Source organism: Mustela nigripes, chromosome 9, assembly GCF_022355385.1.
Source record: "Mustela nigripes isolate SB6536 chromosome 9, MUSNIG.SB6536, whole genome shotgun sequence".
Lineage (NCBI taxonomy): Eukaryota > Metazoa > Chordata > Mammalia > Carnivora > Mustelidae > Mustela > Mustela nigripes.
This window is the reverse complement of record NC_081565.1, coordinates 30,486,354-30,509,285: the sequence shown is the minus strand read 5'-3', so window position 1 is coordinate 30,509,285 and position 22,932 is coordinate 30,486,354. Positions and strand designations below refer to the sequence as shown.

The 22,932-nt window shown below is 39.0% G+C and overlaps 1 protein-coding gene across 2 annotated transcripts in view; it reads left to right on the top strand.

The window, feature by feature from the left end:
* The window catches only part of TMEFF1 (transmembrane protein with EGF like and two follistatin like domains 1), an 85,990-nt gene that overhangs the window by 30,099 nt on the left and 32,959 nt on the right, over positions 1 to 22,932 (top strand). For both annotated transcript variants that reach the window (XM_059411188.1, XM_059411186.1), the window contains exons 3-5: positions 3,979 to 4,108; positions 7,715 to 7,741; positions 10,220 to 10,316. In XM_059411188.1, coding sequence (XP_059267171.1) covers positions 3,979 to 4,108; positions 7,715 to 7,741; positions 10,220 to 10,316 — 254 coding nt within the window. The remainder of the gene's footprint in view (positions 1 to 3,978; positions 4,109 to 7,714; positions 7,742 to 10,219; positions 10,317 to 22,932) is intronic.

Below are 22,932 nucleotides of genomic sequence, written 5' to 3'. Positions count from 1 at the left end.
CACTCCAGATTACTAATTGCTCTCTCAAAGGCAACATGTGTTACTTTGTATTACCTTATAGAAATATTATGTGTTATACAAGTGTATGTAGTTAATCTTGAACTGCACAGGCTTGAACTGTGTGGGTCTACTTATACATGGATTTATTATAGTACAGTACTGTAAATATATTTTTTCTTCTATATGATTTTCTTTTTATTTTTTTTTAAGATTTTTATTTATTTATTTGAGAGAGAGAGAGAGAGAGAGAGAGAAAGCACAAGCAAGGGGAGGGGTAGAGGGAGAAGCAGGATCCCTGCTGATCAGGGAGCACGATGTAGAACTCGATCCCAGGACCCCGGGACCGTGACCTATACCAAAGGCAGATGCTTTACTGAGCCATCCAGGCAACCTCTTTCTTCTTTCTTTCTTTCTTTCTTTCTTTCTTTCTTTCTTTCTTTCTTTCTTTCTTTCTATTTACCTACCTACCTATCTATCTATCTGTTCAAAGATTTTATTCATTCATTTGTCAGAGAGAGAGAGAGTACAAGCAGGCAGAGTGGCAGGCAGAGGCAGAGAGAGAAGCAGGCTCCCTGCTAAGCAAGGAGCCCGATGCAGGACTCCATCCCAGGACCCTGGGCACATGACCCAAGCCAAAGGCAGCTGCTTAACCAACAGAGCTGCATGGGTGTCTCTTAGATGATTTTCTTAATACCATTTTCTTTTCTCTAGCCTATTTTATTGTAAAAATACAACATATAATACATGTAACAAACCAAATATGTGTTAATTGACTTTGTTATTGGTAAGGCTTCTTGTCAACAGTAGGTATTAGTTAAGATTTGGGAGAGTCAGGTTATGCATGAATTTTTGGAGCCAAATCCCCATGTTTAAGAGTCAATTGTAGGTGGGGCACCTGGGTGGCTCAGTGGGATAAGCCGCTGCCTTTGGCTCAGGTCATGATCTCGGGGTCCCGGGATCGAGTCCCGCATCGGGCTCTCTACTCAGCAGGGAGCCTGCTTCCACCTCTCTCTCTCTCTGCCTGCCTCTCTGTCTACTTGTGATCTCTCTCTGTCAAATAAATAAATAAAATCTTTAAAAAAATAAAGAGTCAATTGTAGGTGTTTTCATTTCTCTTTTCAGTACTAACTCACTCAAAATAGTTGTCTTAGGTTCCTTTTTAATTTATACAGACTACAAAAATGTTAATGAAGTTAGTGTCATTTTCATTTTTAATAATTTTTGACATAAAGACATTTTGAATTTTCATATCATATTTTTCTATTTTTGTTTTTAGGATTCTGCTTTTCATCAGTTGAAAGTGTTTCCCTGCAACTCTAAGATTTAAAAAATAGCCTTTTGGACCTTTTTAAATGTATTTAGACAGCTAGAAAATCCTCTCATGATCTGTCTGAATCCCTAGCATTCTTACTGGGTGGCAAAGCAGGAAGAGAGAAATAAAAGTTAGGAGTTGAGATCCCTAGACATTTATCCAGTGCTTGCTTTGTGTTCAGTGCTAGACGCTGAGGATATAAAGATGTTTGAAGACAAGTTGCTTGCCCTGTAGGAGCAAACTGCCTAAGGGCTTTACAGCCTGATTTGATCCTGCTGCTGAATGAACCTTCCTTTGACAACTCTGCCTCCTTATAATTTATAAATCTGTTCAAGTTAGAGTTAGGTTATTGCCAGTTGAAGAAAAATCACCTCTTATGTCCATTAAACACTTCTCTGCTGGGTGCTTTAGCAGTATCTTTCAATTCCATTTAAAAAACTTGCTTGTGATTCAGCATGCTTTTAGTGTTAATATGAGCTTTCTGGTATATAATTTAAACACATTTTAAAAGATAATAACAGGATTTTAACTAAAGTCTAAAATTGTTTTTTTCAGTCTGCTAATAAGAGCTATTATATAAACAAAGCAACTTTTATTTTGTACCGAGAAAAATGATCAAACTTGCATTTTTTCTTTAAAACATGGTTTATGGGGAGCGCAGCCAGCTAAGCATCTGACTCTTGGTTTTGGCTGAGGTCCTTATCTCAGGGTCATGTGATTGAGCCCCGTGTTTTGATCTGTGCTAAGTGTGGAGTTGCTTAAGACTCTGTCCCTTTCCTTCTGCCCCTCCCACTTGTGCTCTCCCTCGCTTTCTCGCAAATAAATAAATCTGCAAAAAAAAACCCCCAGAAAACCCAGAACAAAACACTTGAGTTATGTACAGAGAGGGAGGACCTATGACTATTTCCCTTTTTTCTTTCTTCCTATTTGTTCTTCTCCCTGGAGTTCTCTGGATCATGTCTTTTTTCCTGTACTTATCAGTATCTGTTCTTGCTAGATGTCATGCCTTCTTATTAAGATCTTTGTATTAGGGTTCTCCAGAGATATAGAACCAATAGGAAATATATATGGTATATATGTCAGGGGGGATATGGAGGGGAAGTGTTTATATTATAAGGGATTGGTTTGCTTGATTGTGGAGGCTGAAAATCCCATGATCCACTCTCTGGAAGCTGGAGGTCCAGGAAAACTGGTAGTATAGTTCCAGTCCCAGTCTGATGGCCACAGAACCAGGAGAATACCCATGTCCCAAATCAGGCAGGGAGAGCCATTCTCCTTTCCTCCCCTTTTTTGTTCTACTTAGGCCTTCAGTGTATTGGGTGATCCCACCAACATTGACTCAGTCCATTGATTCAAATGGAAATTCATCCAGAAAACTGTCGTAGAGCATCCAGAAATAATATTGAATCTGTGCACCCTGGGGCCTAGTCAGGATGGCACATAATATTGACCATCCCAACCTTGTTGTTACTCTCTTATTTATTGTATTCCTGACACACAGTTCCTGACACACAGTAGGTACACAACAAATGCTTGCGTGGATGTGGCTCCAGAGCTGTGCACTTTGCACCTTTCTGAATTACTTTGGATCATGTTCTTCCGGTAAATAGAAGGTATAGGGGAGAGTTCTTTCCCCCAGTGAGGATGGCAGTGTGGAGGCAGCAGACCTCAGGTAGAGTCAGGATCTTGGGTTAAGTCAGTGCCCATGTTAGAAGTCACATGTTGTTAAAATTGTCCAAATCCTATCATTTGCCCATAACAAAATGAGACATTCCTAAGAGAGACCCCCAGACACAGACTGATAGAGCAGCAGGTCTGCATCTTCCATCTCATGCTCACTCCTAGGTATGTGCTTGTTAGGTTGGATTTTGGGGTCATAGCCTGTACTAGTGAACCACCTGTTTACTACCACTGAGTGACACAGTGACACTGCTGAATAACTTGAGTGTGTAGTGGTTAGAGTACATCACACATCCTAGAGTAGGAAATCAGGTTTCCTACTCTTGGCTATGACTCTGGGCAACTACCTAAGATTCTCATTAAGATTCAGAAATGATGAGAGCATAGCAAAACCAGCTAATACTTATTGGGAATTTACTATGAGATGGATTTTACTAGAGATGGATTTCTCTTATTCCTCACAACAACTTTATTAGGTAGATGGTTATTATAATTACCATGTTACAGGTGGGGAAAACGGTGATGATACTAGTCCATAGTCACATGGATACTGGTGGACTTGGAGATCATGTATTTCTTCCTGTTTTCTATAGTGTTTACCTTGGGACTTCGCATTCCACAGGTATTGAATAAATGAATTTTGATAATAATAAAATGACGTTATATAGCTAGTGCTTCTTAGCTTATTACAAACATTGCCAAGAATTTCCCTCTTACCTAACTTGATCTTTGTAGCAAGCAGATGAAGTAGGTAGAATGGGATTTTCATTCTCATTTTTGTGGATAGTTGATAATTATTTTCATTATCAATGTGAAAAAAGGTGTGAGAAAGTGGTATAATTCTCTTTTTTAAAAAAACAAATAAAAGAACAAACTATTCTGGAGTAGAACTAAGTCACAATACTATAGTATTACATTCATGAATATGAAATAAACTATTAATATTCATGCCTAGTTTTGAGAATTTATTTTTGTTTCTTTTGCAGTGTCATACAAATTACATTCCTGTCTGTGGATCAAATGGGGACACTTATCAAAATGAATGCTTTCTCAGAAGGGCTGCTTGTAAGCACCAGAAAGAGATAACAGTAGTAGCAAGAGGCCCATGCTACTCTGGTATGTGTGGTATTTTTCTGAGTAAAATTTAGAAATGATTCTACCATGGTTTCTAAAAGGAAATTTCCAGTCAGAGGTGTATTCCCAGAACTGCTGTACGGATCATTTGTGTGGGGAGCTCTTTTTTGTCAGCATTTCATGTTGCTTTTTAACCCCAGATGGTCGAATACTGTGTTACATTCCGTACATTGTTAATGCTTATTGACATTTTCATGGGGACTTTGCATATCTTTTGCCTTATGGTTTAAATATTAGATAGAACAAGATTTGGCGTGAGAAATGATATGGGATCTGTTTTGTTGATTTTTATTTTCTTGGTGCGGGGGAGGGGTGGAGACTATCCATAGAAAGCCATTAGTGGCATCCCAGGATGTGTCTCTTTCCAAGCTTGTCTCTTTTTATATCTTCTCTCTTCTGTCTGCCAGTCTTTGTCACCTATCTTCCTCCAGTTTTTTTGTATTTCTTCCTTCTCTTTTCCTTCCTGAATCGGTAGCGATTATTTTTGGAAGGCATGGATGTAAGTTTCTTACTTGCATTTGTATTTCGGGGCAGGAATGCAGGTGATGTATTGTAATTTGAATTACTGTATGAAGATTAGCAGTAAAGGCACAAAGTACGAACAGATTCTGCCAGGAGATGCCACGGAAGAAGAACTGCAAAGGGTAGAAGGGTAAAGCTCAACCTTAAAGCATAAGACAGGAGATTTCAAGTAAACAAAAGAGAATGTTATTTCTAGCACAGGGACCAGGACTAATAAAAAGGCCAAATGAGATGAACAACACTGGCCCACTGAGCAACTAAAAAGACCAGTATAGCAGCTCACAGCTTAGGTGATTCAATCACTTCTTACATGGTGCAGTGTATTTCTTTACTTTCCCTTTATGTTACCGTGCCTGTGTTCAGAATTTTTACTGGGGCTCCATTATATAAGCATGAATGATTCATTGTCTAAGTGGTTGATCTCAAATTCCAGGTCCACTGATACCACGTGACTGAAAGTCCCCCTACTCTAAATTACATGATTGGTCCTTGTGGCTTGACCAGCCTTCACCGTAGGACTGTTGTGTATGGCCAACCCCACCTTAAGATCTGATGTGGTCAGTGCCCTCCGTAAACATGACACTTCTATCAGGTATGATATAGATTACCTTTCAGAAGCTGAGACAAAAACCAGACCTGTCTTTGGACAAAGACAAATTCTTTTCCCTACACCAGATAATTAAGGTGCTTGGTGAAATGATTGTGTTCTTGGGCCAATAGACTATTGTTTATTGTGATTCTTGTCTATTTCTCTAAGTACCTTGTGTTTCACAGACTTGGTTTAGAAACGAAAAAAGAACACAGAACCTATTATAATCCCAAATTAGAAGCAGGATGGTAGATTTGAAAAAGCACTGCACAGGTTAAAACCTGTGGTGGGTGTTAACTCCAGCTCTTTCTTACTGTATGACCTTGGATAAGTCACCTAGCCCCTCTGAGCCCCATTACTTAAACTGTTAAATGGATATCCTCTTGGGATTGTTAAATGAGGATTGAATCACCTAAGCTGTGAGCTGCTATATTGGTGTTTTTAGTTGCTCAGTGGGCCAGTGTTGTTCATCTCATTTGGCCTTTTTATTAGTCCTGGTCCCTGTGCTAGAAATAACATTCTCTTTTGTTTACTTGAAATCTCCTGTCTTATGCTTTAAGGTTGAGCTTTACCCTTCTACCCTTTGCAGTTCTTCTTCCGTGGCATCTCCTGGCAGAGTTTGTTTGTACTTTGTGCCTATCTCTCAGTATATATCCTAACATTTCGTTTCTCTGACACATGTGTCTCCTGCCAGAGCAGTTACTTCTCAGCAGGAAGGCAGTATGCCCTGCCTAGGGAGGTACAGCCTAGTCCCTGGGTAGGGGGGGAGTTGTGTGGATGGTGGAAGGCACATGTGCAATGAAAATACAATCTACAAGAAGAATTCAGTCTCATTATCTGGGGAGTCACGATATTTAATTTTTTAAAGAATTTTTAAGGGCACTAAGGGAAAGGAAGGTATGGGGATGGTTTGAAAACTGGTTGCGCGTGAGTATCTCATGCACCGGGGCTTTCTTATTTATCATTTTATTCCTAGCATTTATCATATTGCCTAGCACTTAATATGTACTCAGTCAATATATGTAGAATAGAAGGAAAAAGGGAGTGTTTTGCTAAGAAAAGTTTGGTCCTAAAACAATTTTAAATTGAGTTCCCTTCTTTCTTGTGTTTTTTTTTTTCCTGCTCTTCCAATCTTTCTTTTCCTCCGTATTTACTTAGATGTAATTGTTTATGATCAATCAAAATTGAATACAATATAAGACTTTATAAAATCCCATGAAGATTTTACAGTAGACATTACAAAAAATATGTATTTTTCTTGTTCCTCCTGTTTCTACCATGTTTTGGGAATTCGATCGTTATCTGAAGGAGATTAAAGGGGAAGGAGTGATATTATGAAGGGCATTGTCTCCTATTCTGGGGAACTCTGTGAAGAACTGAAGTGGGTTCTTGAGGATGTTTCTCCCCCATCGCCCCGAAAGTGCTGGATAAAGTGCATCAAGTGCATCACTTGCCATCTCTGCTTTTTACTATATCATGCTGATGATACTATAGCATTACCCTCTTTGTAACATGCTCTACACCATATGTTGGCCTTTTAAGGATTTATAAAATAAATGTTTCATATTAATTACATTTTAGGCTGACTTCTTGCTGGTAATATTAAGGGAGGCTCTTAAATTTCATTAGTGATGAGTATCTCACCTATATCTTGATGAGAGTCCTTCTGGTTAAGTTTCCTAGACGAAGCTAATTTTAGCAGTAATTTGAAAACCTCAGCTCTAAAGTTCTTCCCTTTTAAACCTTGAGGCTTTTTCTTACCTTTTGGCTTTTGGCCTTTGTCCACAGATTTCATTAAGATTTTTGGAGCAAGACCCAAAGCTCTTTTCCTCCCTTTCTAATAAAAGTAGTTTATTCATTATTCCTCTCAAGCTTTAACGAAATTAATTTTTTTTCCTTTTAAGTGAGTTAATTAAAATTACTTTTATCTAGCCATTTATTTTACAGTGTTTGTTGGCCTTTACTCTGTGTAAGGCACCTGCATATTTCCTAAATGGGCTACAACAGATGTATGAGGTATAGATGATCGTGTGTCCAAGGAATTTCTATTTGGAGAAAGACATGGAATAGGTATATAAGAACAGTTTAGTTCCATATTAAAAAAAAAAATAACAAAAAAGCTACGTGAGAATTCCTATCATAGTTTGATTTTTAAAAAAAGATTTATTTATTTATTTTAGAGAGCGAGAGAGCAAGTGACCGCCCAAACATGTGTGAGTGGGGGTTTGGGGGAAGAGGCAGAGTGGGAGAGAGAGAGAATCTCAAGCAGACTCCCTAATGAGCAGGGTGCCCAATGCAGGGCTCGATCTCACAACCCTGAGATTGTGACCTGAGCTGAAATCAAGAGTCAGATGCTCAACTGACTGAGCCACCCCATGCACCCATCACAGTTTGATTTTTGATAGGAAATTTTACCATTGGATAAGATGAAATTTCCAGCAAAAATATTTCTATTCACTGTTTGTTTTTATTCTCAGATAATGGCTCTGGATCTGGAGAAGGAGGTAAGTTTCAAGTACCCCTTAAAGGATGTTTGTTTTCTGTCATTTTCTGTTTTGAACAGCTTTATTGAGGTAATATTCACATACTATACAGTTCACTCATTTAAAGTATACAGTGCAGTGACTTTTGGTACATGGAGTTATGCATTCATCACCGCAATCAATTTTAGAACGTTTTCATTACTCCAGAAAGAAACTCTTAGCCATCATTCGCAACCCTAGGCACTTTGTATCGTGCGGTTATTTTTGCTAAAGTTTTGTTGACTTTACAAAAAGCGGAAATGTAACTCCTGTTAAATTTGAGATTGCATCAAAGTGCCTTCTCCTTGGGATCATCCCCACAGATGATTTTGGGTTGCATCAGAGTATTGGTGAATCTCTCACCCCTTGCTTATAAATTTTTGCTCTTAAGAAATTTTCAAGCTTTAGGATTATAAAACTCTGGAGCGAGTTGAGCATGGCAAAGAGAAGGCTTGCAGAATAAGTGTAGTAGAATCTGTGTCTTGAAATTTTATTTTACAGATATATAAATCACTTCTGTTTAAAAAAGTAACATCTGGTAATAGCATTTAACAAGAGTTTAGTCTAAATGATCGGAATTAAGAATGATTAATTTATGTCAACTCTAATGAAGCTGTCATACTTAGTATCCACGGTGTGCAAAATAAAGCTGGAGGTACTGTGGAGATCTACTCAAAGAAAACTTACTCTAGTAAAATTTCACACTTAAACTGAGGAAAATTACAATCATCCTTTCGATACTATCGAAACCTTACTGCAGACTTCCACATTTCATAGAATCCTAAAATGTCAGAGTTGGAAGGCACTTCAAAGGTCACTTTAGGGAATAGAAGAAATGGGATGACAGTTTCAGAGGGGAAAAATAATTAAAGCTATATCCCATAATAAGATGTGATTTAAATAGACATGTTCAAGCAGAGGCTTCATGATCACTTGTGAAGGACCATCAGGCCATCAATTCTAGACCTGAGAGCTGGAAAGGATTTTAAGAGAGATCATGTAGTCTAATCCCTGTGGTCAGATATTCAGTAAGGAAATTGTTCTTATACTAAAGAAGTGGAAGTTTTGTGTATGTCAAGATTTGTGTCAAGATTTGTGTAAATAGTGTAAATACTGGATATCTTGCTCCGAGGATGTAAGGTGGACAATTTCTCTTTAGGGAATATGAGTTTAGAAAGGCCAAGTGCTTTGTTCGGATTAGTACATAAACTTAAGGGAGCTCAGGGTGACCATACCAAAGCCTCAGAAATACATAGGATTCTCTGGAATCAGGGAGTGTTCATAAGAATTTGGGTAAGATTTCTACTTAAAGTGTAGGCAGACACTAAAAAAATGGAAAGTTTGGAAGTATTACCAAACTGAGGCATTTTAGGCTTATGGATTTTTCCTTTTCCTATCTTCTTTACTAATTGACACCCCCTGAATAAGTTGTTCTTTTCCAAACCAGAATGGGAGATCCCTTGAGAAAGCTGAATCCCTAAATTGCTCTCAGAACAGAGCTCCCTGCCCAGTTTGAAACGATCAGGGTAGGATCCATTTTAGTTGAGCCCCACAAATGTAGAAGCCCTTAAATGTGGAATAGGAGTTGGGGACTTAGAGGTATGCACGGTTTTTTGTGCTGGATCGTAGGAGACCCACACACTTCTGTTTTCTGGGTACTTACGGCGTGCTAAGTGGCAAAGTAGGAAAAGAGATAAGTCTTTCATAAGGAGACCCCTTTCCTTTCACAGATTTGGAGATAAATATATATATATTTTTATTCTGGAATTAGTTGTTAATAGAGTAAGAAAGGCAGGTTTGAAACTGATGTGAAGAAGTGGTTATACTCTATTGCATTTAATCATTTATTTGCTGACCAGCATCACACACACTATTTCAGTAGGGTAATCACTGGACCAAATTTATTACCCATGTTTTACTTTCTCTTTTGTATTTAAATCTTTTTTTTTTTTTTTTAAAGATTTTTATTTATTTGTTAGAGAGAGAGAGATACAGAGCACAAGCACAGGCAGACAGAGTGGCAGACTAGAGGCAGAGGGAGAAGCAGGCTCCCTGCCGAGCAAGGAGCCTGATGTGGGACTCGATCCCAGGACGCTGGGATCATGACCTAAGCCAAAGGCAGCTGCTTAAACATCTGAGCAACCCAGGCGTCCCTCTCTTTCGTATTTAATGTTATGTGATAATTCTTCTAAAGACAATTGTCAAAACCTATATTGCACCTTTATACATAGGTTAAGGGATTGTTTTGCTAGTACCAATACTTATTTTCCTCATAGATTATGTTGTACTCTGTATTGGCAGCATTTTTGGGCACAAGCATTGATAGATTTTGGAAGTGATTATTTTCAAGAGCTCAGGTATATTTTCCTTAGAAATAGGATAATGGCTGCTGAAAACATGAAGCTTATCTGGAAAAGAACCCAACTTTTGCTTGAAAATTTAATTTTTCTTTTTAAACAGAAGAGGAGGGGTCAGGGGCAGAAGTTCACAGAAAACACTCCAAGTGTGGACCTTGCAAATATAAAGCTGAGTGTGATGAAGATGCAGAAAATGTTGGGTAAGTTGATTGAGGGAAAGGGATGCATTTTCTTGGAAGTTAATCATCAGCACTATTATATTGTAGAGAGGGATCTTTCAACCTGATTCTAGGTATTTTATATGTGCCTTCTATATTTTTTTGTTTAACGGTGTTTGTATTAATTTTTCTCTTATGTTGATATAATATCATAGCTATTGAAGTTAAAGTATTGTATTTTAGAATGAGAATTCATGTATAATTTTTTTAGGTTTACCTCTCCCTTTATTTTTATTGACAGTTTTATATATTTTATCCTACGTGCCAATTTTATTCCTCAAAAATACTTTTATTCTGAATTTTCCTACCATTATACTTTCTACTAGTATTAATACGTTTCTCTTTTTCTTAACTTGCATTTTTATGTAAAAACTTTGCATGTATTTCCATAAAAGGAAAATCCAGAATTTGAGATATAGTAATTATTGTGTAATGAGTAAAATATTTTTAGAAATCCCATTTTCACAGACTGACCTGTTGTTGTTTTATTTTCTCACTCATATTCAGCCTTCAGTAAGGTGGGTTTTGTAGCTGGACAGCATTGTCTGTCCAATTTTCACATGGTATGGGGTGAAGAGCAACAATACTGACATCATTAACACAGTTATGTTTCTTTCTTCCTGTTTATTTATTCCCATTTTCAACCTCTCATTTCCCCCGTGGTGTTTGCATTTTGCATAGTTGATTCTAAAAGCTTTAATGCTGACTTCAGGACATTATAGCCCAAATGGATCTTCACATCCCTAATTTCCCCTTAGTGGATAGTTTAAAACACTTATTTTATAGAGATTTGCACTTTCTTCCTTACTCACACATATTTTCACTGTGTGTTTTCTGGTCCTAGGTTTTATGCAGTCCTCAAATACATATTCAGGTCTTTCACTGAATAGTAGTAATATGGTTTAATTAGCATTAATGCCCATAGGGAGTTTTGAAAATCAGGATCACACCTTTTTCAGGATTATGGTTCAAAATTGGCTGTTTGGGTGGTATATGGTAAAATTAATGTCTGATAATTTACTTGGTATATATTTTAAAGGTGGTGAGAATTGGCATAAGACAAGTTTAGTAAAAAGTGAATTTAGCAAAAGTTGCATTTGCTCTGTTTCTACATGTTGGTCCCTTGGGTTGACATGTGTCCATCCATTTCAGTCAGAGTGACTTGATTGGGAAGTACATGTTTTCCAAAGTAGATGTGGGTCTGCACAACAGGAAAGAAATGATGAGTGATATGGACTTGCAGAGAGAACAGACAAGAGATGTTATGTGCTCCTCTTCTTGCTTTGTGCTAATGGTATGGCATGATGATGTACTGGGGGTGTGTGTGTCTACTTTTGTAGAGATTTGTTCTTTAAAGTGTTTTCGTTCAGGACTGTTCTATAAAGGTGTTCAGAGTCAAAATAGTTGTCAGTGATTGATTGGCTTGGTCTGTTGATCTGTTCTTATTCCTTTGATGGTAGCTCTCTCCAGTCCTATTTTAGACATTTCTCTGCTCTCATATTTCATCCCTTAATTGAAAGAGATAGAGATCTTTTGCTTGGAAGTAGAACAGTTTCCATCTAGTCTCCGAGGCAGCTTCACATATGACATCTCTATAGTAGAATATACATCTTTCTAGGAACACCACCTCATAATATAATATGTACCCTATGCCCAGTCAGAGTAACTTCCTTGCAGGTACGAAATTCTTTTTGTGCATCTGTTTGAGGACCTGCAGCCAACGTTTTTGCAGATAACAGGCTTTAAGCATAAGGAAGTGGGCACAGACCAGGGAAGAGCTTACCAGTAGAAAGGAGCATGCAAGCTGAGGAGCCAGCCAGGGAACATGAAGACTGGGACAGGCGGCCAAGTCCAGGCCAGGACATTGGTGCGATAATGGGAAAACATTAAGGAAGCAGTTGGTACTTTTACCTAAATTTAGGTAAGTGATTAAGCTAAAATGGCTAATCCTACAATGGAAGAAGATATTTTAGGACATTAATCTTTTATGTATAGAACACTTACTACTGATTGTAGTGAGTTTAACAATTGGGCATACCTCAATGGCTATTGTATTTTTTTTTTTAAACTTTTAAGTGGGCTGTGGTACCGAGGAAATTATTATTTTTTATTTATTTATTTGACAGAGATCACAAGTAGGCAGAGAGGCAGGCAGAGAGAGAGGAAGGGAAGCAGGCTCCCAGTTGAGCAGAGAACCCAATGTGGGGCTCGATCCTAGGACCCTGAGATCATGACCTGAGCTGAAGGCAGAGGCTTTTTAAACCACTGAGCCATCCAGGTGCTTCAGTACTGAGGAAATTATAAGGAGGTTATTTAACTCCTTCTGGGCACCTTCTGTGGGTTTTTCATGATTACTTCCAGGTAAATAGCTGCATAGTTTAGTTTGCCTAAGGGTAATTCTGACCCAGCCCACGAAACCTTTTCAGTAGGCAAAACTGAGAGATGTACATATGTAGCTGTAGCCACCCAGCCTTGATTTTTATCTAAATCACCCATTGTTTATTAGGAAAATGTTATTTAATTTTTTAATTAAAAGTTTAAACTATAGGGCACCTGGGTGGCTCAGTGGGTTGGGCCGCTGCCTTCGGCTCAGATCATGATCTCAGGGTCCTGGGATCGAGTCCCGCATCGGGCTTTCTGCTCAGCAGGGAGCCTGCTTCCCTCTCTCTCTCTCTGTCTGCCTCTCCGTCTACTTGTGATTTCTCTCTGTCAGATAAATAAATAAAATCTTAAAAAAAAAAAAAGTTTAAACTATAGTTATAAAATAAGTACTCATGTCATGGCTTAATTATTATAAACTCTACCAGAATCAGAAAATGTTAAGGTTGAGTAGGATCTTAAAATTTATCTTCTAGCCTAGTCCTTACACTTTACAGAGGAGAAGAGTAAGTATTAAAGTCAGAGGTTTTATGGGGCAGATTCTACTAAATTCCAGGAGAGTCGTCCGTCATGTCCCCCCACTCTCCCCACCCCGCCATTAGCCTGTTTGGTTCCCAGAAAGAATGCTGTTATCCTTTTCCTACTTCCAACGACTGATGCTTGATGACTTTTTAAAAAACACTGCCCTCTTCAACCTGATCCCAGCTGAGATTACTTTCCTTTCCTTATTTTCTTCTGGTCACTCTCATTACTGGCTGCTTTTAAATTCCTTGTTTTTACACCTTAGCTGCCATCTAGAAGGCCACATGCCTATCTGTTTTGTATCAGTGACTTTTAGGTGTTTTTAACCATAGCTCCATGTAAGAACAAGATTTACACTGTGACCTAGCACTTGTGTGTGTATACACATGATAATAATACATATTAAGTAAAACAAAGTTGTATGAAATAATAGTTACCTTTATGAAATGCGAAGTACTCTCATTTTCTATCCGATTTCCTTAAAAAATACCAGAATTGACTTCTTTTTTTTTTTTTTTTAAGATTTTATTTATTTATTTGACAGGGAGAGAGAGATCACAAGTAGGTAGAGAGACAAGCAGAGAAAGAGGGGGGGAAGCAGGCTCCCTGCTGAGCAGAGAGCCCGATGTGGGGCTCGATCATCACCTGAGCTAAAGGCAGAGGCTTTAACCCACTGAGCCACCCAGTCACCCCCAGAATTGACTTCTTTATCCACTAGTGATTATGACCTATAGTTTGAAAATTATTCCTTGATACTATAATTGATACATTTCATGTTGTATATTATATTTCAAGTTATCTTTTAGGTATGGATATTCATTTAAAAATATTTTTTCTCATTTTGTAAAAGGCGAAAGATTTATGTGATCTGAAGAGAAACCAGAGTATTTTTTTTTAAAGAGTTTATTTATTTATTTGACAGAGACAGAGATCACAAGTAGGCAGAGAGGCAGGCAGAGAGAGGAAGGAAAGCAGGCCCCCTGCCGAGCAGAGAGCCGGATGTGGGGCTGATCCCAGGACCCTGAGATCATGACCTGAGCTGAAGGTAGAGGCTTTAACCCACTGAGCCACCCAGGCGCCCCTGGAGTATTTTTTTCTCATTTTGAAATGTGTTTTCTATTAGAAGAAATGCTTATACCCTATCTGGTTTCCTAGGGCAGCTAAAATCTCTTGCTTTAAAGCTCTCTCTCTTTTTTTTTCTACTAGTTTAGAAAACAACCCTAGCATTTTGTGGGATCAGTGGTATGTAACTTAATTCTTTGCTTATTAAGAAAAGTGCTAATTTTTTATTTAGCCATTTAAATGGAAATTTATTTAAATATATTGTTTTAGTATTTCATATTGTATAGTGTGTTAGATTTTTCAGCTATTGTTACATAAATTGTTTTTTCAGCTCTTTAGGGCAGTTCTGTCTGGTGGCAAGAAGTATTATCCTGATTTTACAAGTGAAGCTGGTCTTAGAAGAGGCTGAATGGCTTGTAGTTGCCCAGAACACAGGTCCAACGACAAGGGATTTTTCTAATGTGTTGTGTACACCCTGATGTTCTCAGTGGTGGTTGCTTCGTCCCTGAGCTTACAGCTGCATTCTGCTTTGTGTTTTGGGTTCTTTGAAAATAATTTTTCTTCTCCCACCTCAGGTTCTTAGCCACTGCTTCTGAGTACTGTTAAGGTGCTTTGACAATGAACCTGAGTGTAGATGACCCCAGCTTTTAATTTTGCTTCTCTTCTTTCCCAGAATAGGAGATAATAGATCTATAGGAACGGTGTCTAATGTAGGAATAAATTCTCAATGTAAAAGAGTAAATAGGTTCTTCTGAGTGAAGTGTATGGCCTTTATTAATAAATAAAGCATGTATTTTATTTCTTGTTTGCTCAGTGGCTAATTTATTTTATAATTTAAGTTAGTTTTAGCTTTGAAAGGCTTTTTTCCCTCTCTTCCTTCCTGAAGCACATTGTGCCTCTCCAGTGACACTCTTGGTGTTCACATGGGTTAATGATAGCTATCTTTATTGATGCTTCCCTTTTGAATTTATACCTGGCGCTAGGTTGTGAGGTTCTAAGAAATTTGACACACACACCCCCCCCCCGCCCGAGGTGAGGTTTTGGTTTTCTGTTGTGACCATTGTGAAGTACAGTGGATGGACTTTTTTGGGGGGAGGGAGGGGGTGTTTAACAGAACTTTATTTCTCATTCCCGTAAAGTCTGTCACAGTACTGTGGAAGTCTGCAGAACAGCTGCTCTCCTTGTGGGGGGCTCAGCATTCCAAAGCGCTTTGAGTTTCTGGCCCCTGTTTCTGTATGGGCTCCTAGGATGGAGGCAGGAAGAGCCTCAGAGTCTTGCACCAACAAATAAAGGCTTCAGCCCAGATCTGCTTAGTCTTAAAACTTGGAAACAGCTCCTGCTTTAGAGCACGTTGTATTTCTTGAACCATATGTTTGTAGCAACCCCTCCTTTTCTTTTCTTTTTTTTTTTATAATTTTTTTTTCAAGATTTTATTTATTGATTTGACAGAGAAATCACAAGTAGATGGAGAGGCAGGCAGAGAGAGAGAGAGAGGGAAGCAGGCTCCCTGCTGAGCAGAGAGCCCGATGTGGGACTCGATCCCAGGACCCCGAGATCACGACCTGAGCCGAAGGCAGCGGCTTAACCCACTGAACCACCCAGGTGCCCCAACCCCTCCTTTTCTAAACAGCATTTCTAATCTGGCCAAAGCTGGAGTGACTGCTGTAGGATGGCCATCAGTTGTTTGTCTGGACAGTGGGGCCAGATAATCCTAAAACTCCTTCACATCAGTACCTTTATAGTCCTGACCTAAGTCTCTACCCACGAATAGTTTGAGATTAGGTAGAATCATCAGGCATAATCTCAATACAGGTGAGTTATAAAAGTCCTCGAATTACTTCTTTTGAACTTCGTGTATGATGCCGTTTGTGGAAATAGTTCCTGCTCTCCTGCCTTTTTGATGTCAATCTTTTTGGAGATGCTCTTTCCCTGAGTGATGGGAGATTTCAGAGTTGCTCAGAGAATCACTGTAGGTATGCAGTGTGACAGACAACATTGATAAACAGTTAATCTACCTGCTTGGACATCTTTGTCCATCGTGGGACCATTTTCTGTTTGACACAGATGGCTGGTCAGTGTCACAGTCTGATGAGTCTCTCTCAGTAGGTGCAAGGAAATCTTTTTTCTGGTTTAAGCCGAGAAAGTGATGCTATACATGTGTGTCCTCCATTATGTTTTCCTTTCTGGATGCCACATAGACTTTTTAAAAAAAGAACCAAAGAAGTTCCTCTCCTTCCATTATCTATTCTTTATTTCTTCCTAACCAGAGATGACAGTAGTTTTTTGTCATTTAACATTGCCCTTCTCTGGATATATAGAATACAGACTTCTAAAACTATTTAGGTTTAATAAATTCGTATGCCGGCCCCTTAGATTATAATGGAAAAATAATTATAGGTTGTTCTTTTTCTTCTGATAACTGAAAACAACACTATTAAATATTAGTTTATACATAATATAAGCTGGGTGTTAGCAATAGCAGGCTCCTCATCCAGAAATACTTTCCTACTACAGTACAGAGCCTTCCTACTACTACTCAGCACTACACAGCTGCCAGTAAAGGTTTCCTTTGAGAGGTCTGTTTTTAAAATGCAGAACACCATATCCCCATAACCTTTTGCAGTTTTCTGAATAATGTGCTACTCTTTGATAGTTTGCCTCTTATTCCCTCTGCCTGGAGTCCCATCTTTCTTTATCTATCTAATTCCCACTCTTCCTTCTCAACTTGGATGAGGTGTGACTCAGGTCACAAGTCAGTGCCTCTTCCCAGAAGCCTCCCTTGCTCTCTTCCACAATCCCTATGAGTTAGGTGACCTTATTCTGTGTTGCTCCTTGTTCTTGAGAAATAACCTCTGCATGGCACTTACGCTGTTGGGATCACTAGCAGATGGTTGGCTCCCTAAGGACAGGGACTTTGTCTTGCTGATTTCTATACTGGTTGAACTTGCCATAAGGTTGGATTGTAGTATACCTCTGTAGGTCTTTGTTGAATTCATGGCTGTTCACACTAGGGCTTTATTACTCACTTAGAGTTGCACACAGGGTCATTGTATGGATTTAATATACATGAAAAGACTGGTATTGTACTGAACTTTTTGCAGGCTTCATAGATGTTTGTTAAATCTAAACAACTTCACATGAATTAGTTTTTTTTTTTTTAATTTTTTTATTTATTTGTCAGAGAGAGAGAGAGAGAGTGAGAGCGAGCACAGGCAGACAGAGTGGAAGGCAGAGTCAGAGGGAGAAGCAGGCTCCCTGCGGAGCAAGGAGCCCGATGTGGGACTCGATCCCAGGACGCTGGGATCATGACCTGAGCCGAAGGCAGCTGCTTAACCAACTGAGCCACCCAGGTGTCCCAGGTTTGTTTTTTTTTTTAAGATTTTATTTACTTGTTTGAGAGAGTGAGCATGAGCAGAGGGAGGGGGAGAGAGAAAGGGAGAGAGAGAGAAGCAGACTCCCAGCTGAGTACGGAGCCCAATATGGGGCTTGATCCCAGAACCCTGAGATCATGGACCTGAGCCAAATGCAGACGCTAAACTGACTGAGCCACCCAGGCATCCCCACATACACTGGTTAAGCCAGCGTTTTCTTAACTGCTAAATAAACTTACCATATCACGAAGGAATAACATTTTTTATATAGAGTGAAGAGAAAGGAAGGGAAAGGATAGATTTTTTTTTTCAATAATAATAATACTGCTTTCATATGTACATAGTATTTGATTTCAAAGAGCTTTTTACAAAAGCTTATTTGGTTCTTTCACCAGTATTATGAGGTATTATCCCTATTTTAAAGACTTAGAGTTGTGATTTGCAAAAATCATAGAAGTCATTGAATTCATTTGTGTATGTAGGTATGCATTCATGCCTTTGAAATTTGCGGTGTTAGAAACTCAAAAGCTTTAAAAGGCTTCACAGTAAAAAATCTGCTTCCTGCCTCCGTTCCCCAGCCATTCAGGTGTCTTTACTAGAGGCAGTCATGTGATGTTTATTTAATCTCCCAGCGATTGTTTTAAGCGTGTACAAGCAAGAAGGTACATATATTCTCTTTCTTTCCTTTTTTAAAACTGATGGTAATACACTGTGCATATTGATCTATGCTTTATTTAAAACTTCTATTGTAAAATATGGCATACGTATGTACACAATTCAAAGAATACTACATCTGTGTACCTAACACCTAGAGTATAAAATAGAATATTGCTGTATTACCAGTGTGGAGCATTAACCCAGCTGTAGAAGGAAAGGGCTGTAGTGCCATGATTGCATAAAAGCTTATAAAAGAAGATACATGGAATGGTTTCTGAGTCAGAATCTTTCAGTTTCCTGGACAGTTTACAAGATTCCCTTCAGGGGGCGTCAGTGGGCAAGAGCTTGAGTGAGTCCTGGGGAACCCAGGGCTTCTCATGGAGGAGACACCTGGCAGGATTCTGGTGTTGCCGTGTATGGATGACTGGCAGGGACGTGGTCAGAGAAGGGCCTGCTCTGTGTTCTCTCCTTCTTATCTTGCCAGAGCTCACCTCTAGCTCTCAGAAGTCAATTAAATGAGTGTGCTCAGAGTGAGGCAGTAGGACATGAGGGGAAGAGTGGGGACACTTCACCACCATATGGTAAAGATGAGCCAAGTGTGGATCAGAGTCTGGAGCAGGCTTACCTGGGCATTCTGTGCCCTGGCTAAGAAGGGCATAGGGGCATTAGACCTCTTAGTAATTGGTAATCACAGCCATCGATAGGACTGTGCAGAGTGAAGCTGTTCAGTAGGACTGGTTGCCCTCGAATAGAGCTGTCACCCTGGTATCTAACTTGTGTTGTATCTTTTCCAACAACAACCAGTTCTCTACTTCTCCTCTACCAACCAGCTGTTCCACGACTCAGTTCACTTCTGATGCTCTCCACTTGGAGTTAGCCCAGATGATACAGAATGAAGGCACAGACCCACAAGACACCACCTGACAGTGAGGTTCCCTGCGTCTTCTCCCAGCATACTTCCAGCTTGGAGATTTTTACAACCTCCCCTCAGGCTTCAGAATTTGCAAATAGGACACACAGCGCTACACTTACCGTTTATTGGGAAGGACGCAAATGGGCAGCCAGATGAAGAGGCGTAGAGGGCGAGGTCCGGAAGGGTCTTGAGGAGTTTCTCTTCTGTCTCCATGGTATCAGGTGCACCACCTTCCCAGCACGTGGGTGTGTTCACCAACCTGGAATGCTCCTGTTCAAAGTTTTTTATTGCGGTGTCATTATTGGTTAAATTATTGGCCGTTGGTGACTGAACTCCATCTCCATTCCCTCTCTCTCTTCCCTGTTCCCAGAAGTTAGGTGGGTTGGTTTGGGGTGGGAAGTGGAAGTTCTGACTTTACCGTGGTTGGTATTTCTGTTGTCAAACTGGTCCCTCCCTTCTTTCCCACAGTGAATCCCACAGTGAGTCATTCCCTTAGCATATAAAAGATTCTCCCATCTATCAGAAAGTTCCAAGAGTTTTAGGGGCTCTGTGCCAGGAGTGGGGGACAAAGACCAATATATCTTTTGTTACCCCACAAGTATCCTAGAAATTAATTTGCCTCCCCTTCTGTATGGAATAGTCTGCTTCTTGTATTTTTGTTTTTATTTCTTGGTTTTACTCTCTCATTTTAGTCTATTTTTCAGTAGCTTCTTGAAAAAGGGTACAAGATGTTAAAAAAAAAAAAAGCCAAAAACTTTTGAGATTTAATGTTTGAAAGTTTTTTTTTTTTTTAAGATTCTATTTTTACATAATCTCTACACCCAGCATGGGGCTCGAACGCACAACTACAAGACCAAGAGTCACATGCCCCACTGGCTGAGCCAGCCAGGTGCCCTGAAATTGTTTTTATCTTACACCTAATACTTATAACTTCTCAAGTACATATTTCTAAATGGGAAATAATTTCCCCTCAGAATTGTGAAAGCATTGCTGTGCTGTCTTCTAACTTCCAGTCTTGCTGCAGAAGCCTGAAGCCATTCTGATTCCTGATCCTTTTTGTAAGATCTGTTTTCTGTCTATTGAAGTGTGTAGAATCTTTTGGTCAGTATAGTGGAATTTTACATTGTTACACCCTTTCTTAGAAATTTACTTATTTCTGATTTGAGAAATTTTCTTCAATTAGCTTTAAAAAAATTTTTTTTTCCTTAGTAATCTCCACAGTCAATGTGGGGCTTGAACCCACAACTCTGAGATCAAACGTCACATGCTCTGCTGACTGAGCCAGCCAGGCACCCCTTCTTCAGTTAGTTCTATGATGATGACTTCTTTTCCTCTCTTTTCTATTTGTATTTCTGTTATTTAGTTATTGGACATCCTGGACTAGTCCTTTAATTTCTTACCTTTTCTCCCATTTTCTATTTTTTAAAAATTTTGCTATGCCTTCTGAGAGATTTCTTCAACTTTATCTACCTCCCCTTTTTTGAGTTTTTTTTTTGTCTCTGCTGTAAAGCCTTATTTATTTATTTGAGAGAGAAAGAATAAGCAGGTCCCGGTTCAGGGGAGAGGCCAAAGAAGGGAAGGAGGGAGGGAGAGAATCTCCAGGAGACACTTCACTGAGTCAGGAGCCCGATGCGGGGCTTGATCCCATGACCTTGAGAATATGACCTGTGCTCAAATCAAGAGTTGGGTGCTTAACCGACTGAGCCACCCAGGCGTCCCTGTCATTTTAATTTCTATGAGCTGATCTTTGTTCTCATGGTGCTCCTTTTTTTAAATTCTTTAAATCATATCTTGCTGCTTTTTTATAATTACAGTATCTGTGCCTGTGAAATACTGGTTGGTGTTCAGTCTGCTGTAAGAATGAGATATCCTCTTTTATTCGTTTTTATTCAGTGAGTTGTAATCTGTTACTTTTGTTGATTTTTTTTTTTTTAAAGTTTATGTGGCCTTAGAAGGTGAGTTAGGGAGTATTCCTTCTATTCTCTGGATGACTTTGTGTAAGAATAGATTTTTCTATTTATTGAATGATTGGAATGAATGTGTTCATAAATTTTCTTTTTTTTTTTTTTAAGATTTTATTTATTTGGCAGAGAGAGACACAGTGAGAGGAAACACAAGCATGGGGAATGGGAGAGGGAGAAGCAGGCCTCCCACTGAGCAGGGAGCCTGATGTGGGTCTCGAACCCAGGACCCGAGATCATGACCTGAGCCAAAGGCAGGTGCCTAACGACTGAGCTACCCAGGCACTCCCATAAATTTTCTTTTTAAAGGACACCTGGCTCTGAAACTGTCTTTGAAGAACTTTTTTTGTTTTTAGATAACCAGTTTAATTCTTTAATGATTAAAATACCATTCAGCTTCTATGTCTTGTTCCAGTTAAATTCGATAGTTAATATTTTTAAAAAGTTACTCATTTTACCTAAGTTTTCAAACTTGCTGTCTTAAAGTGTCTTATAATAATCCTTCATCACCTGTTAAACCATAATCCCCACCGGATGTAGTCTTTTTCATTCCTAATGGGTTTTTCTCTCTTTCTGGATTACCCTCCTTTGTAGATATGGAAGTCTTTTCAAAGGGCCAGATTTGGCTTTATGGATCCTTTCTTTGTAACTTTGTTTCCTATTTCTGCTGAGATCTAGCTACATATCCATATCTATATCCCCATGTATCTGTATCCATTCTTCTGTTTTTTCCATTCTTTTTTGTTTTCACTGGACATATTTCATTATTTTTTTTTTCTAACTTCTTTAATTGACTCCTAGGGATATCATTTTAAGTCCTTTTTTTTTAAGACTTGAGAAAAAACTTGAAGTGTTTTTGTCTTGTGATCTTGGGCTTTTTACCTTTGTTCATATTCATCTTCCCTTTTTATAATTATCTGTTGTCAGGATTAAGTAAGGCAAAGGTGAGTATTTTCACACAGTGGGTGCAGAGTAAATGGTTGTTACATGTTTTGAATTTGGCACATTTACTGAAGTGATTTCTTTCCACCCTAGTGCACACGCCTATGCTTTGGGCATCCTGCCCTCCGCATTGCTGTCAGTGTGCAAACAGCTGTAATCGCTGTAATCAGTAGCATCAGCAGCCTCTGGAGTCTAATATTTTCCTCCTCTGCTCATGGTTTCACTGAGCTGGACTTCCTTGGCATAGTAATTTTATTTTCTTTCCTCGTGTGCCATTGAGAACAGTAGCCATGGTTTGTTCTCCGAGTTCTTAGTCTGACCTGCAGTGGTGCCATCTCGCCGAGGAATGCTAAGTTTCTCCTACAGTCGGTCACAGTTGTGCTCAGTGCCCACTGCTGAATCACTTGTTTCTTCTCATTGGATTGGTATGGTATCTTGCCTTTGTTGCTGGGCCTTTTCTTATTCTTGAAACAGCTCTGTAATCTTTCATTAGCCACTTTTTCTCTTTTATTGCCATTCCAACTTTGGTCCCTTATATCCCGTCAAGCTGGGGTCAGCAAGGATTTTCTTGAAAGATCCAGATGATAAATATTTTACACTTTGCAGACCAAATGTGGTCTCTGTCACATTCTCAATCCCCACACGCCTGCTGAAATGTAAAAGCCATTTCTGACTTTAGTAAATACGAATTGTTAATTTTTTTTCTGGTGCCTAAATTTTTAAATTGTGAAATAGAATATATATTTAAAAATGCATGAAAACTTACACACTTGGTTTGATGCACAAAAAAG